Raw genomic sequence first — 13,171 nt, forward strand, 5'->3', positions numbered from 1 at the left:
GCGAGTAGATATCTTGAGACTCAAGTAATAAAAATCAAGTTTTTTTTCTTTGAATGTCTCTTTAGTTTTCATCAGAATTATATTTTTGGTTTAATCTTCTTCTGTAAATGTCTATTTTAGTTTAAATCTTCTGTAGTTTTCTCTGTTCTCTTTACTATTTTCCAGTGAAACAAACAATTTCTGAGAAGGAAGAATCAGAGTCTTTTAGAAAGAAATTGAAATAAGGCTATTTAGTATAAGATGATCAGTCCAATATTTCTGAGAAGAAAGGGTTAGTTGAGTCTGTTGAACTTGATATAGGAATGGAGGTCAATGAATCAATTTCTACTCGCATAGCTTCATAATAATTCTGTAAAGCTTCTGTATAATTTCATTCGGATTGAGCCGACATTCGTTACGGTCGTCATTCGATTCAACGAACTGTGAATTTGTATCTCCAATTGACAACCAGTGATAAATTTGTCAATACTTAGAACTCTTCTTCAATACCCCTTTAGTCTTGGTTCTTTTTTCTGGTTTACAGTCCTTTTCAAGACACTTAGAGCATAGAATAGAATTGTCTTAAGTTTTATTATATGGAGATGCTATAGTGTCATGTACATTATTTGAGACTATGGTGCTCCGGATCCAAACCAATCATATTACACCGAATAAATCCAAATCAATCCAATTACAAAAAATTGGATATCTAATTACAGTTGAATTGGATTGGATTCGTAAAGTTAGATGTTAATTGGATTGGATCAGATGGCAGATGAGACTATGAAAATTCAATTGGGAATCGATCTAATCTAATTACAATTAAGAAAATATATGTTCTTTATATATATATATATCATATTAATTATAAATATATTTAATTTTCTTATCTTTTTTCATAGTTATTAGTTTTGACATATTAGTAATAAAAATTAAATGGATTTAATGCAGTAATTGTAAAGACGTAATTTAGTATTATTAGTGCTTTTTCTATTTGTTAATTTTTTTAATATTAAAATTTAGATTCAAAGATAAAATAGCCGATTCAATCCAATTACATTGCATTGAATTGGATTTTTAGGCCAAATCGGATTAAATTGGTTGATGATTCTAACATCCAACATTTAATTGGATTAGATTGGTTAGCGGTAAAAAAGTTTGATCGGATCGGATAAGTACCCCTATTTGAGATCATAAAATTGTCTCAAGTTTTATTCATAGAGTACTGATCATAACATATATTTACAAACCAAAAGTATATAGGGACCAATCTCAAGATTTCACCAAAGCTGAATACCATTAGGTTGTATCAATTTTTTGTATCTATTAGTACACTTGACCTCATTATTTGTACAATATTAAAGCATCTAAATCTTGATTTTATTATGATCTATTAAAACAATATTTGACCAAAACTTTCATTTGAGAAAGAAAAGAAAAAAAACAAGCTTTTTCCCCTTCCTAATCATATTTGACCAAACTCATTGATATAATACAATGCAAGAGCCACTACAAAAAGGATTTTTCAAACACATACGACATGTCGTCAGGCATTCAGAGGGTACTATTGGTTTTAGTTTCGACAAAACGACATGTAGTTTAATATGGAAAGTAATGGTGAAGAAGAAATGAAAAAGATGTTATAGTTAATAATTCTAAGTAAAAAGGAAAGAAGTATACAGAGGGAAACCAACTTCTTTACTATAGCAAGAAGAGGAGGGAACAACAAAAAATAAATCAAGGGAAAAAGAAAAAAAGTAAAAATAGTTCTCACTAACCCCAAATTAGCAGAGCACACATGTTTTTTCTTCCTACGTTAAACAGACCAAGAACATAATCATAAATATGTAGAATACAACCTCGTGGCACAGGGGAGCAGCCAGTCCAAGGTCTCTTCAGACCACCAAATAATGATACATCAATTATTTAAGACCGCGAAATGCCTCTCATTGGCCACTTTTCAAACTCACTACTAAAAGACCCTGAAAAACCATGAGGAGGAGGAGGAGGAGGTGGTGGTGAGATTAGGATTAGTAGCTGTTTTGCCATAGTTGTTGTTGGGATTGCTTCGAGGGTTGTTGGACTTGGCCTTGTGAGTGCGACCCTCCCAGCGATGATGCATCCCTCGGGTTTTGCTGTTGCTGGTGTTCCAGCGACATGCCTGACTGAGAGTGGTAGAAGTTCGGGTAACTGAGAGCCCCGAACTGCTGGGATGGCTGCTGCTGTCCTTGTCGGAATCCAGCGTGCTGTTGGTTTTGCCCTTGGAAGCCGTAATATGTGCTAGCTGGAACAGCGGACATTGCTCGTGAGCCAGGTCCATGAACCCACATTGCTGAGTTATCGTTCTGTCAACAAAACAACACATTAAGAAAAGAAAAGAGATGGGTTCGAGTCTCAACAGTTCTTGAACGGGTAGGTAATTGAGAATTACCTGGTGCTGCTGAAGTGACATTAAATGGCTAGCCTCCTTGTATTGAGAGCTTAAGACATCTTCGTAGCCAATGGTTGTGCCTGTGGGTGCTGTGGGTGGGTTTACAGGGAAATTTCCTCCAGGAATGCTCGTTGAACTCCCAAAGCCATATGCAGAGGCAATGGCAGCAGACTGAGGCAAACTGCTAACGGAGACACTGTTTTTATACTGTGGAAGCACTGCAGCCAGAGACTGGTGATATGTGTTGTTGCCAGCGAATGTTTGCTGGAATGCTGATGGCATATATGTGTAGCTCTGAGGCAAGAAAGGATAACCAATCATGTTGGCGAAATGACCCAATGGGAGAGTCGGTTGGGAATAAGGGTGCACAGCAAGATGTTGGGGAAGAGCAGGGCCTGTAGCAACATTGCCACCGGGCACATTCTGTTGAGTTGGCTGTGGTGCAGACATACTGGCTGCTCTCAAAGCCTGAAAAAGTTCAAGAGAAACAAATCAGATCATAGAGAAGAACACTTGTACCCCCTTCCATTTATTTTCCTTTTTTGAGATAAGAAACAATAGGTTGTATATCTTCATGCAACACATCAAAAGTGAAACATAAGAAATGGAAAACAAGAAAAAAGGTGACTACGAAAATGGACCTCTAACAGCAGAATAATTTAACCATACAGACACTCAATTCATGCACTTTGTTCTCAGTACTAAAAGCTAAGCAAATCAAACTAGAATACAACACCTCCACCGTTCTCGATACAACATGATAACAATTGTCTCCCAAAAAGATGAAGAGCACAACAGCATTTGGCATCTTAGTTTAGGTATAGCAGTGATATTGTTGCTAACTGATTTAGATACAAGTACTGCTGTTTTATGGAGAATATGTACGGCATTTGGCATCTTCTTTATAAGCACTTTCATTGCTAAAAAAGTGAACCTTAATCCAAACATCTCCAACAACACAAAGAAACAAAGAAGTGCCCTAACTTCCAGGACACAGGAATAAGAAAATTCGTAGATTGTCAGAACATAACTTGTATTTCTCCTAATATCTGATCCAATGATGCCTTAATTTCATTGTCCAAAATATGCTAATCATATCACAGGAAACAATGTTTTAGACAAAGCTAAGAATAGCACACAATGGACCTAACTTTGTCTAAGCAATCATTAGCAAAAGGCAGAATCTAAAACATTCAACCAAATCATAAAAGCTGTAGTAGAGGACTACCTCTGGCATGGACATGGTGGGACCACTGATAGAAGAAGCCCCATTGTTATATTTTGTCGGCATTGATTGTGTAACAGGGAAGGGTGAATATGCAAGATCCTCTCTTGCGGTCTGAACGGAGGAAGCCAGCAAAGTGCTTGGTAATTGATTAGTGTAGGCTTGCTGCAATGAGATATGGCAGAGTGAGAAAAGAACAGCAAAATTCTACTGATACCAAATTTCTGTTCCACAAAAATAATCCATAAAAAATACACTTGCAAACAGAGACTTGAGCAAAAAAGAGCAAATAATGCCTAAACAGATTGCAGCATCAAATTTGTTAGATAAATTACACCAACAATATTAGAGGGCATGCATCATAGCTCAATGTCACCACATTTCTCAAATATAAAGTTAATTATTATATCCTAACATGTTTAATATTTTATTGGAAAATGAAATTCTCATATAAAAAGCATAAATCTTACATTTCACCAGAGTTCAATTAGTAATGCGTATGTAACTGCCTCACTAACTTAAAGGCACTACACAACAATCAAAAACAAAAGTAGTTGGTTCATAATAATAATCATACCATAACATTCGAGAAAGGAGCAAGATTCTGCATCTGTGCACTTGTCTGTGGATGACTAAATGCCACATTTAACTGTTGAGAGTTTTCATAAGTAAATCCAGGTGCAGAAGAAGGAAATGCATACTGATTCCCTTGATCAGCTTCAGAAGTTTCCTGTTTCATGGCCTCTGCCTGAGGAACAGAAGAAGATTCATACTCTCCAGCACTTGCTCCAGTTCTATGAATCATATTTCCATCTGAAGTAGTTCCAAGATGCTCATCCCCATAAAACTCAGTATTTCTGCAGGAAATTTTCTGTAAGAACTAAGAAGAAATAATAAACCAATATGTAAACCAGCAATACATGAAGTATGATCATGTGATACCTAGTGTCCATTGCAGGGACATCCACTGATGCAGATGTCTCCTCCAAGTTACTCTTCATGGACCTGGGTGCAAATGATCCAGAACCCGAAATAGCAGCGTTGGTGCCAGATCCAAAACTTCCGAAGCTCAAGTTCAGGCAGTCTGGAGTGTGGAGCTGTAGGTGATTTGGAATAACAACAGAAGGGACATCCTCTTCGGGTTGTTCTCCTCGATCATCCTTTTGTAAACTAAGTTGCTCCAAGTTTGCAGCCATTGATGAAACACTGTCTTCAGCTAGATTCAAGATTTTCAAGGAGGAAACAAAGATTAATATCTTACATATCAACATAAATTTAATTTGCAAGAAAGCAAAAGAACTGTCCTCGTAACCTCACCCAGGTTAAGAAATGCATATGCATGATTTAGTAATTCCCATAAACAACATGAATTATCAGGTGTGACTAATAGTGAAATAAACAGAAATTCAATGGTCAAGCCACCATATACCACAAAAGAACTGACACAAGACAAGAAGTTTAGCATTTGTTATAACAACAATATTTAATGAAAAATGGCAGACAAAAACCAAATCTAAGGCATCGTAGTTACCTTTATTATGCTCATAAGTATGTCCATGTCCCTGATACGAAGACATGTCCTCGTATGAGTCATTCTCAAAAACAGCTTCGCCTCCAGTTTCATCCTCTTGTATATTTCTACCAGATACAGAAGCATGACCAATAAGAGGAGCATTAAGTGTCTCGTCAAGATCATCTTCATCTACTTGAACCTCATCTAATTGGGATTTCAAGTGCTGACTTGCTCCGTCTACAGGCAAATTAGATGAATCAGCATACGACTCAGAGTTCTCAGGCACCTCCAAAACAGAGGACAGACTAGCAGCTTGTGGCTGCTCAATTGAAGGCCATTCATCGTTTGAGCCAATGTCTTCACTTTGAATAAGCCCTCTCTCATTGTGGAACTCTGAATCCTTAGATCCATGGTCATGAGACAAATGCAAATTGTGATGCGCTGAAGGAGGTGCAGGCACAGTTTGATGTTGGACACCGTGGATTGGTGGGTTTGATGAGGCAGAAACCTTTGCCTGTGGCCTACCCATCTTAACAATATCGGCCATTGATACTTGACCAGGGACCCCCAACCAGGCAGATTGAAATGCAGAAGGCGGCTGTGGAGTTGAAGAGACACCATCCATAGAACCTACTGTCCATGTCTTATTTTCTGAGGAGACAGAATCACTGAAACAAATTTTGCACATAATTGGAAACAATCAACTCCAAAATCACAGATAAATCAGCACCAGAAAACATTATTAGTTACAAACAATTAATTAATGATCACAATCAACTAGCTAAGTAACTGCTCAGTTTTCTTTTTCTTTCGACTTTAAACTAATTGTGAAATGCCTCTCCCTCAACAAGATTAGCCAGAGGAAATCCAAAGAATTTAAGAATGTATTATAAGTGATTGATATAGTTCTTCTAACCTGTAGGATGGAGGTCTTCGGCTAGTGTTATTTCCAGTCAAACCCGGTGCTGAAGATGAAGATCCTAAATAACCATGTGATCCATTTTCCTTCTTGTATGCAGATTTACCATGATAAGCACCAGAATCTGAAAAAATAAATAAATAACTCAGAGATGAGTCCAGCAATACTGGACTACCATATAAATGTGAAACACGGTAATGGAAAGTACAGCAGAGTGACATACCATTTGAGCTGAACTGGCTTGAACCACCACGTCCAGAATAACGATCCCCACCACCCTTACCGCCACGATTTGAAGAGCTACTAGTACCACGAGGCCTCAAATCAGTGGTATCCTTATTCTGCAGCAAAGATCAATGAGAGAAACAAGTGAAAAAGATCGTAAGACAAAATAACTAGAGCTCAGAAAAACATCAAGAATCAAATGTGTCTTATGGGAAAAATAAAATCGAAACCCTATTGGTACCAAGCACCAAACTCTCCCATACACAATGCAGGCAACTTATATAAATTAAAGAATATTTCAAGGTACAAAAATGATCTAGCAACTTCGAAAATCATAACACCTGCATCAGGTGATCCGGCATGTATATAAGTATAACCAATAAGAACTTTCACACAAAACGTAATTATGAGAATGTCAAAACACACATACCTCTTTTTTCTTTTCACGTTTGCTCTTCACTTCATGAAAAGGATCTACACAAGTTATAAATTTTACATTAGATATAACTTTCAATAGGAATAACAAAACAATATGTCAACCATTTAAGCTATCCCTCCATGCCCAATGGTTTAGCGGTGTCAAAAAGTTACTTGATTAAAAAAAATAAAAATCTAGGTTACAATGGCTTAGTACAGAACCTTTAAGCATACATAGTTGGTCAAGCAATCAGCCAAAGTAAAAAAGGAAAGAAAAACATAAAAGCTATTTCAAATACGCAACAAAAAGCAAAAGGATTCCATTTGTAGACATGGGAAACAAAGCTTTTAGCCCAAACTAGTTATAAGGGGAAAAAAAACCTTGTTGGGTCTTAAACAGCAGCAAAAGCAAATACCTTCAATCGATTTTCTCCAAATCAAAAGGAATCGCACAATATATACATATATTCAACAAATATAAAGTTGAATATAATCGACTCCTCAAACAAGTGAAGGGAAAAAAAAAAACCCTAACCCAACCAAATACACAAAACAAACCCATTAACCTAAAAGCAATAAATTTAGAAAAAGAAAAACCTAACCTTGAGCGAGGAGGCGATTAACGGCTTCATTAGGGTCCATGTTACAGTCTTTGAGCATGGCGTAGATCTCTTGCTCGGTACAGTTATTGACAATCTCCTTCAAGCTCTGAACAATCTTCCTCGAAGCAGGAGGAATCGATGATATTCCAGTACTACCCTTTCCATTGCTACCTCCTTTGCCACTCATTGCTACCTTCGGTTTCGTTCCCTCACCCGAATGAAAAACACTCAGATCTATCACCGCCCAAACTCAACTCTCTCTCTCTCTTCCTCTCCTTTTCAGACCTTGGGGTTCCGCCGCGACCAGACGAATAAGGAGCAAAGTAGTCCTAGATAAAGTATCAGAGCTCCAAGCTTTCTCTCTCTACCTCTCTCTTTCTCTTTCTCTTTCTCTTTCTCTCTCAATCTCCTTCTCTCTCTATATATATATATATATATATTTGCACCGAAAACCCTCTCTTTCTCCCTTTCTTTTTCTTTTCTCTGTAACTGCAAATTTTATTCATATATATTTCAAAGAAATAACATTTATGGTATTTTTTTTTATTTTATTAATTATAATAAACAAATTAGTTTCAATTTTTCGATTTTTTTCTTATTCAAAATAAATATATTCATATTATCAAAACAAATATTTCTGGTATTTTTTTTGTTTTTATTTTAATGATGATCTTATCTAAAAAAAGATATTTATGTTTTATTGTTAAATTAATAAAAATATACATAATGCGGGATTGTTTAATTTTAAAATTGTAAATATTGTTTATAATTTTAATAAAAATTAATTCACTATTTTAAAATATATATAATAAAATAAATTATAGTTCTATAATATATATAAATATTTATATTAATAATTTTTACATATATAATATATAAATATAATATATAATATATAAATACAATGTTGACATATATATAAATTACAATAATATTTATAAAAAAATTAATAATAGAAATAAAATAATAATATAATAAATTATAGTGTAGACAGTAGTATACATGCATCAATTATTTTAGTTTTTAATGTATCTCATAATTTCCTTTAGTGAATTTGATAAGAAAAAGAGTTTCAATTATTTGATAAAAAAACAAACTATCACACAAATTTATAAAATAAAAAAATGATATGTATGATTTTATTATTTTTAAATAAATATCATTTAATTAATTAAATTATCATAAAATATCATATTTTAATTAATTTATTTATTTATTTTTGTTTTACTTTTTTAATTTGGTAGTGACAACAAAATATTATATACTATATGTTTAAGATAATATTAAGTTTAAGTTTAATTATATTTTATTTAAGTTATAAAATATATGATTTTATTATTTTTAAATATTTATCATGATAAAATATCTTAAAAATACCTTATTTTAGTTTATTTAATTATTCTTTTTATTTAAATTTAAATCATATTTATAAGAAAATATAAAAATAATCTATTAAAAATAAAAATCGTTAAAGTTAAGAAAAAAAACTGTTAAAATATTTTTTATATATAAGAGATATGATAACTCTATGATATCTAATAATTTGGTATAGTCATATAATAAAAAAATAAAAAAATTTACACGTGTCATTTTGGCATATAACTAGGCAACTAGAGTACGAAAAATAAAAGAATGGAATATTTTGAAAGAAAAAAATATATATTTATTAGGTTATTTTATGAATGATTGAAAAACAAAATAGATTATTATAAACTTATTAGGTAAAGCTTATCATTAAAAAAAGGTGTCTTTTATTTATTTAATGTTAGAAATAAAGGTGATGTATTTGGGGTTTGAATTGTACATGTCTCATTTGACAAAATTAGTCTTAAGAGGGAATATTAACTTGTTTTTTTTGGTTTGGATAAAGTTAGGGTTCTAAACACTCTATGTGTAGTAGTGGGGAAATAAAAATTAAAATATAAAATAGTTGGGATGAATAAATAATTATTTTGGAAGAAGATGCACACTAAATAGTGGGATATATTATCAAAAATAAATAACATATTATAGTATTCTTTGATTTTGCAGTAATTTCATATACTTCTAAAGATAAATGTGGTAATTGTCAACAAAAAGAAATAAGATAAATGTGGTATTTTTTTTTATTTATAGTAATTTTGGATACTATCGGGAGTAAAAGCATCTCCAATAGAGTGTCAAATTGGTAATACATTGTTAAAATATGGTTCGCTTTACAAAAAAAAGTTGCTCCAATGGTGTGTCAAAAGCATTGTCAAATTTGGCACATGCTAAAAGTTGTGTCAAATTTGACACACAATTTAGCATGATGCATATTTTGCATTACCATAAATGCTATATTTTTTTATTTACTTTTATGTCATTTTTATTATTTTAATATTATTTTTTTATAATCGCCGTTAAAATGCTAGATTTTTTTAACTCATTATTTTATTATTATCTTTAACTATTAACAATAAAATTTAAAGAAAAATTATTATTTTTTGTATATTTTCAATAAATATCAAATGAGCATTAATGAAATATTAATTTTTGTATCAATTTTTACAATTGTGCATTGGAGCATAGTGCTAAAAATTGTGTCAAATATACCACATATTGATTTTTTGTGCCAAATATAGTATAATATTTACATCTCTCATTGGAGATGATCTGAATGTGGTATTTTTTTATTTTATAGTAATTTTGGATACTACCGACAGTAAATATAGAATTTCTAAGTTCTTATATATTGTCTAAATTTAAATACCAAAATAATTATAAAGATAAATGACAATTATAAGAATAAATATTTTATATTCTTCTCAAATAAGTATGTTTTAGTATGTATATCATTTTTTTTTATTATATAAAAGTATGTTTTTTGTAATATTAGTTTAAGTATTTGTTTCTTAGGCTTATTTGCATGAAAATTTGTTAATTTAATTCACTTTTTATATTTGGGTCCCTAATTTTAAAATGTTGACATTTAAATCACTAGCTTAGCATCTTTAGTCTTTTATCACTCCTCCATCCATCTTTTAAAAAACTAGGCATCCTCTTTTTAAAAAATTAAAAACTACTTTTTGAAAAAGTTATACAATAAATTAGTTTGGTAAGCAAACAAAAACAACTTAATAAAAATGTATATAAAAACTAAAGATAAAGCTAGAATAGTATCTAACTTACATTTTAGCTCATAGGTTAACTATAATGCCCCAAAATCCCTAATGAAGTTTAATGGTCGGATTAGAAGGGCGGGAGGGCCATAATTTATTTATTATGTCATTTAATGACTATATGCATGATTATGTGAATTGTATTATTATAAGATGATAAGTGCATGCACGTGGGTCCACTTTTCATTATAAGAACATTTTGGTAATTTGGCCCGTTGATGACATATTTGTATATGTTCATGCATGTTGGTGAATTATGGATGAGATCACATTATTATGTGGATATGTTCGAGCTATTCGGCATGAGACGATCTTTGAATGCAAATTAGCAGTTTGGTCATAACAGGGTTAATTTACCGGGCTCAGGGTGAGTCTCGGGTTAATTTGATAATTAGTGCATTAATGGGAATTAAAGGGTAATGGGATATGATTTATTAGCATTTAAGAATATTGGGAATAACAAGAATTTGATGACGTTAATTATAATTAACAAGATAAACGGAAAAAGACGATTTTTCCCTTGCTAGCTTTGAAAATAAATTACTTAACCTAGGGGCATTTTGGTCATTTGACCTTAGGTTGTATGTGAACTAGAAAGCTGTAGAAAACTAAACCAAAACAAATCACATTTCTTCCTTGTAACGCCCTGGTTACCTCAGAACAGTTACGGTGAACCGGAAATTTGACTCATTGCATGAGTCCTTTGGTTAAAAACGTGTTCTAAGTAGTATTAACAGGTTAAGGTGGAAACCAATAAAAAGGAAAGGATATGCTTTATTTAGTACATAAAACTGTTCATGGGCCCATAAAAGATTTACAAGATATTTACAACTCAAAATGGTCATTACAGTTCCAAAATTACAAACCCGCCGACCTAAGCGGCAAAAATAGAGTAAACCTCCTAGTTCCTCTGAGAACTCCTTGGCCGTGGTGGTCAAGCGGCCGCATATGTACACATCACCACCTAAGCTCTCCACTCAAGGTTGGGTGAGCTTTTCTTTCCCTTTACCTGCACCACACAGCACCCATGAGCCAAAGTCCAGCAAGAAAACACAGTATTATATGTAAACATCATCAAATGATTATCATTATAATCACACAGAGCTCATAGCTTTCGAACAGATGAGTGAATATCACTTGAGGTCCTGGTAAACCATATTGAGTGACTGACAAGCAGGTCACTAATTCAAATGGAAGAGTGGCTGCTAGGTAAGCCACTAGCCTTCAACAAATGAGAGACTGATGGGTAAGTCTCTAACTTAACAAATGAGTGACTGATGGGTAAGCCACACAAGCGCTTATAATATTCATCGAACTTGGGGTCGGTCCGACATTAATGCTCTTTGAGTCATCCAATGCAGAAAGTCGATTAGATCTAATCTTTGTTGGCTTGCGTGAAACACGGTAAGGCCGTCCTGACTAATGAGTCAGTACCATGCACAAGTGAGCAACATTTGCTAAACATTCAATATTCAATCCATGTCCACATTTTCACAACCAATATGCCTCATGAATAACCATGCATGTCACATGTAATTTCCCAAATTCTCCGATGTCGTTTAGTGGCGGTTTAGTAGGCCAGGAGGGCCGTAATTGTTTAATTACGCCATTAAATGAATATATGCATGTTTACGTGAATTATATTATAATATGATGTTAAATGTATGCATGTGGGTCCACATTTTTAATTACAGGGGTGTGATGGTAATTTAGCCGTTGAGGGCATAATTGTATATTGGTATGCATGTCGGTGATATATGTTGAGACCACATCATAATGTGGGTTTGTTCGAGCCATTCGGCATGAGACGATCTTGGAATGTTGATTAGCGGTCTAGTCACAACAGGTTTAAGATCGGGGCTCGAGTTGAATCTCGGGATGGTTTTAATGATTAGAGCGTTACCGGGTTGTTGACTGTGTTTTTAGCCAATGACGTGAGAACGTCAAAAACGATGAACCTTCAAGAGAAGTTAAACGACACAGACAGTTTAATAAAGAAAAGTAAATAACACAAGAGATTTTATAGTGGTTCAGCCCCGATCAGTCGGTAATAGCCTAATCCACTTAGAGATTTTATTATTTTATCCACACTCAAGATCAGATGAACCAGTGTCAACTGAATTTCTTCAGTGTAAATAGGAATACAAAAAGGGTTTCTCTCTAAAGAAAAACACACTTTCTCTCTCTAGAACTCAGACCAAATCTTAAATTGCCAAAAGTCCTTTTCTGATCCCATTAACCCTCTATTTATAGGCTTGGGATCCTAAACCGATATCCCCCTAGGATCGGGATATTCTATTATTTATATTATATTTAAATTACACAAAATATTCAAAATACAACAGATTCCTCAATTTAAATGAGGAATAAGAGATTCCCGCGATGCCCAGACCGATTCTTGTTGAAGCCGTTTCTGGGAATTTGACGTAGTCTGGTCCATTTGTTTGATGAATATCGTCTTCTGGTCGGACATATGCATGCTGGACACCTGCATACGGACCATACCCCTTACTCTCCTCGGACCAAGATCCGAACACATGCATTGGAGCTCCTCGGACTAGGGTCCGAGCCACTCCTTCCTTGGCCCTCCTCAGACTAAGGTCTGAGCCACACTTCTTGTGGCCTCTCCTCGGACTAGGGTCCGAGCCAACCTCCTGGCTTCTCCTCGGACTAGGATCCGAGCCAACCACCTGGCTTCTCCTCGGACTAGGGTCCGAGCC

General features: G+C 33.9%; 1 protein-coding gene across 2 annotated transcripts; it reads right to left on the reverse strand.

The window, feature by feature from the left end:
- Positions 1 to 1,656: 1,656 nt before the first annotated feature.
- Positions 1,657 to 7,742, reverse strand: LOC133801231 (uncharacterized). Of its 2 annotated transcripts, XM_062239404.1 has the most exons (10): positions 7,312 to 7,739; positions 6,723 to 6,766; positions 6,291 to 6,408; positions 6,065 to 6,191; positions 5,167 to 5,816; positions 4,578 to 4,851; positions 4,213 to 4,492; positions 3,639 to 3,800; positions 2,411 to 2,878; positions 1,657 to 2,324 (listed from the first exon to the last, which is right to left on the reverse strand). In XM_062239404.1, the coding sequence occupies exons 1-10, from the start codon at positions 7,496 to 7,498 to the stop codon at positions 2,010 to 2,012; spliced, it is 2,625 nt and encodes an 874-aa protein (XP_062095388.1). In that variant the 5' UTR covers positions 7,499 to 7,739; the 3' UTR covers positions 1,657 to 2,009. The 2 variants fall into 2 exon arrangements, with proteins under 2 accessions (XP_062095388.1, XP_062095387.1); XM_062239403.1 differs by having other exon boundaries at positions 6,065 to 6,408; positions 7,312 to 7,742.
- Between the last annotated feature and the right edge of the window lie 5,429 nt (positions 7,743 to 13,171).

Source organism: Humulus lupulus, chromosome 9 (genome assembly GCF_963169125.1).
Source record: "Humulus lupulus chromosome 9, drHumLupu1.1, whole genome shotgun sequence".
NCBI lineage: Eukaryota > Viridiplantae > Streptophyta > Magnoliopsida > Rosales > Cannabaceae > Humulus > Humulus lupulus.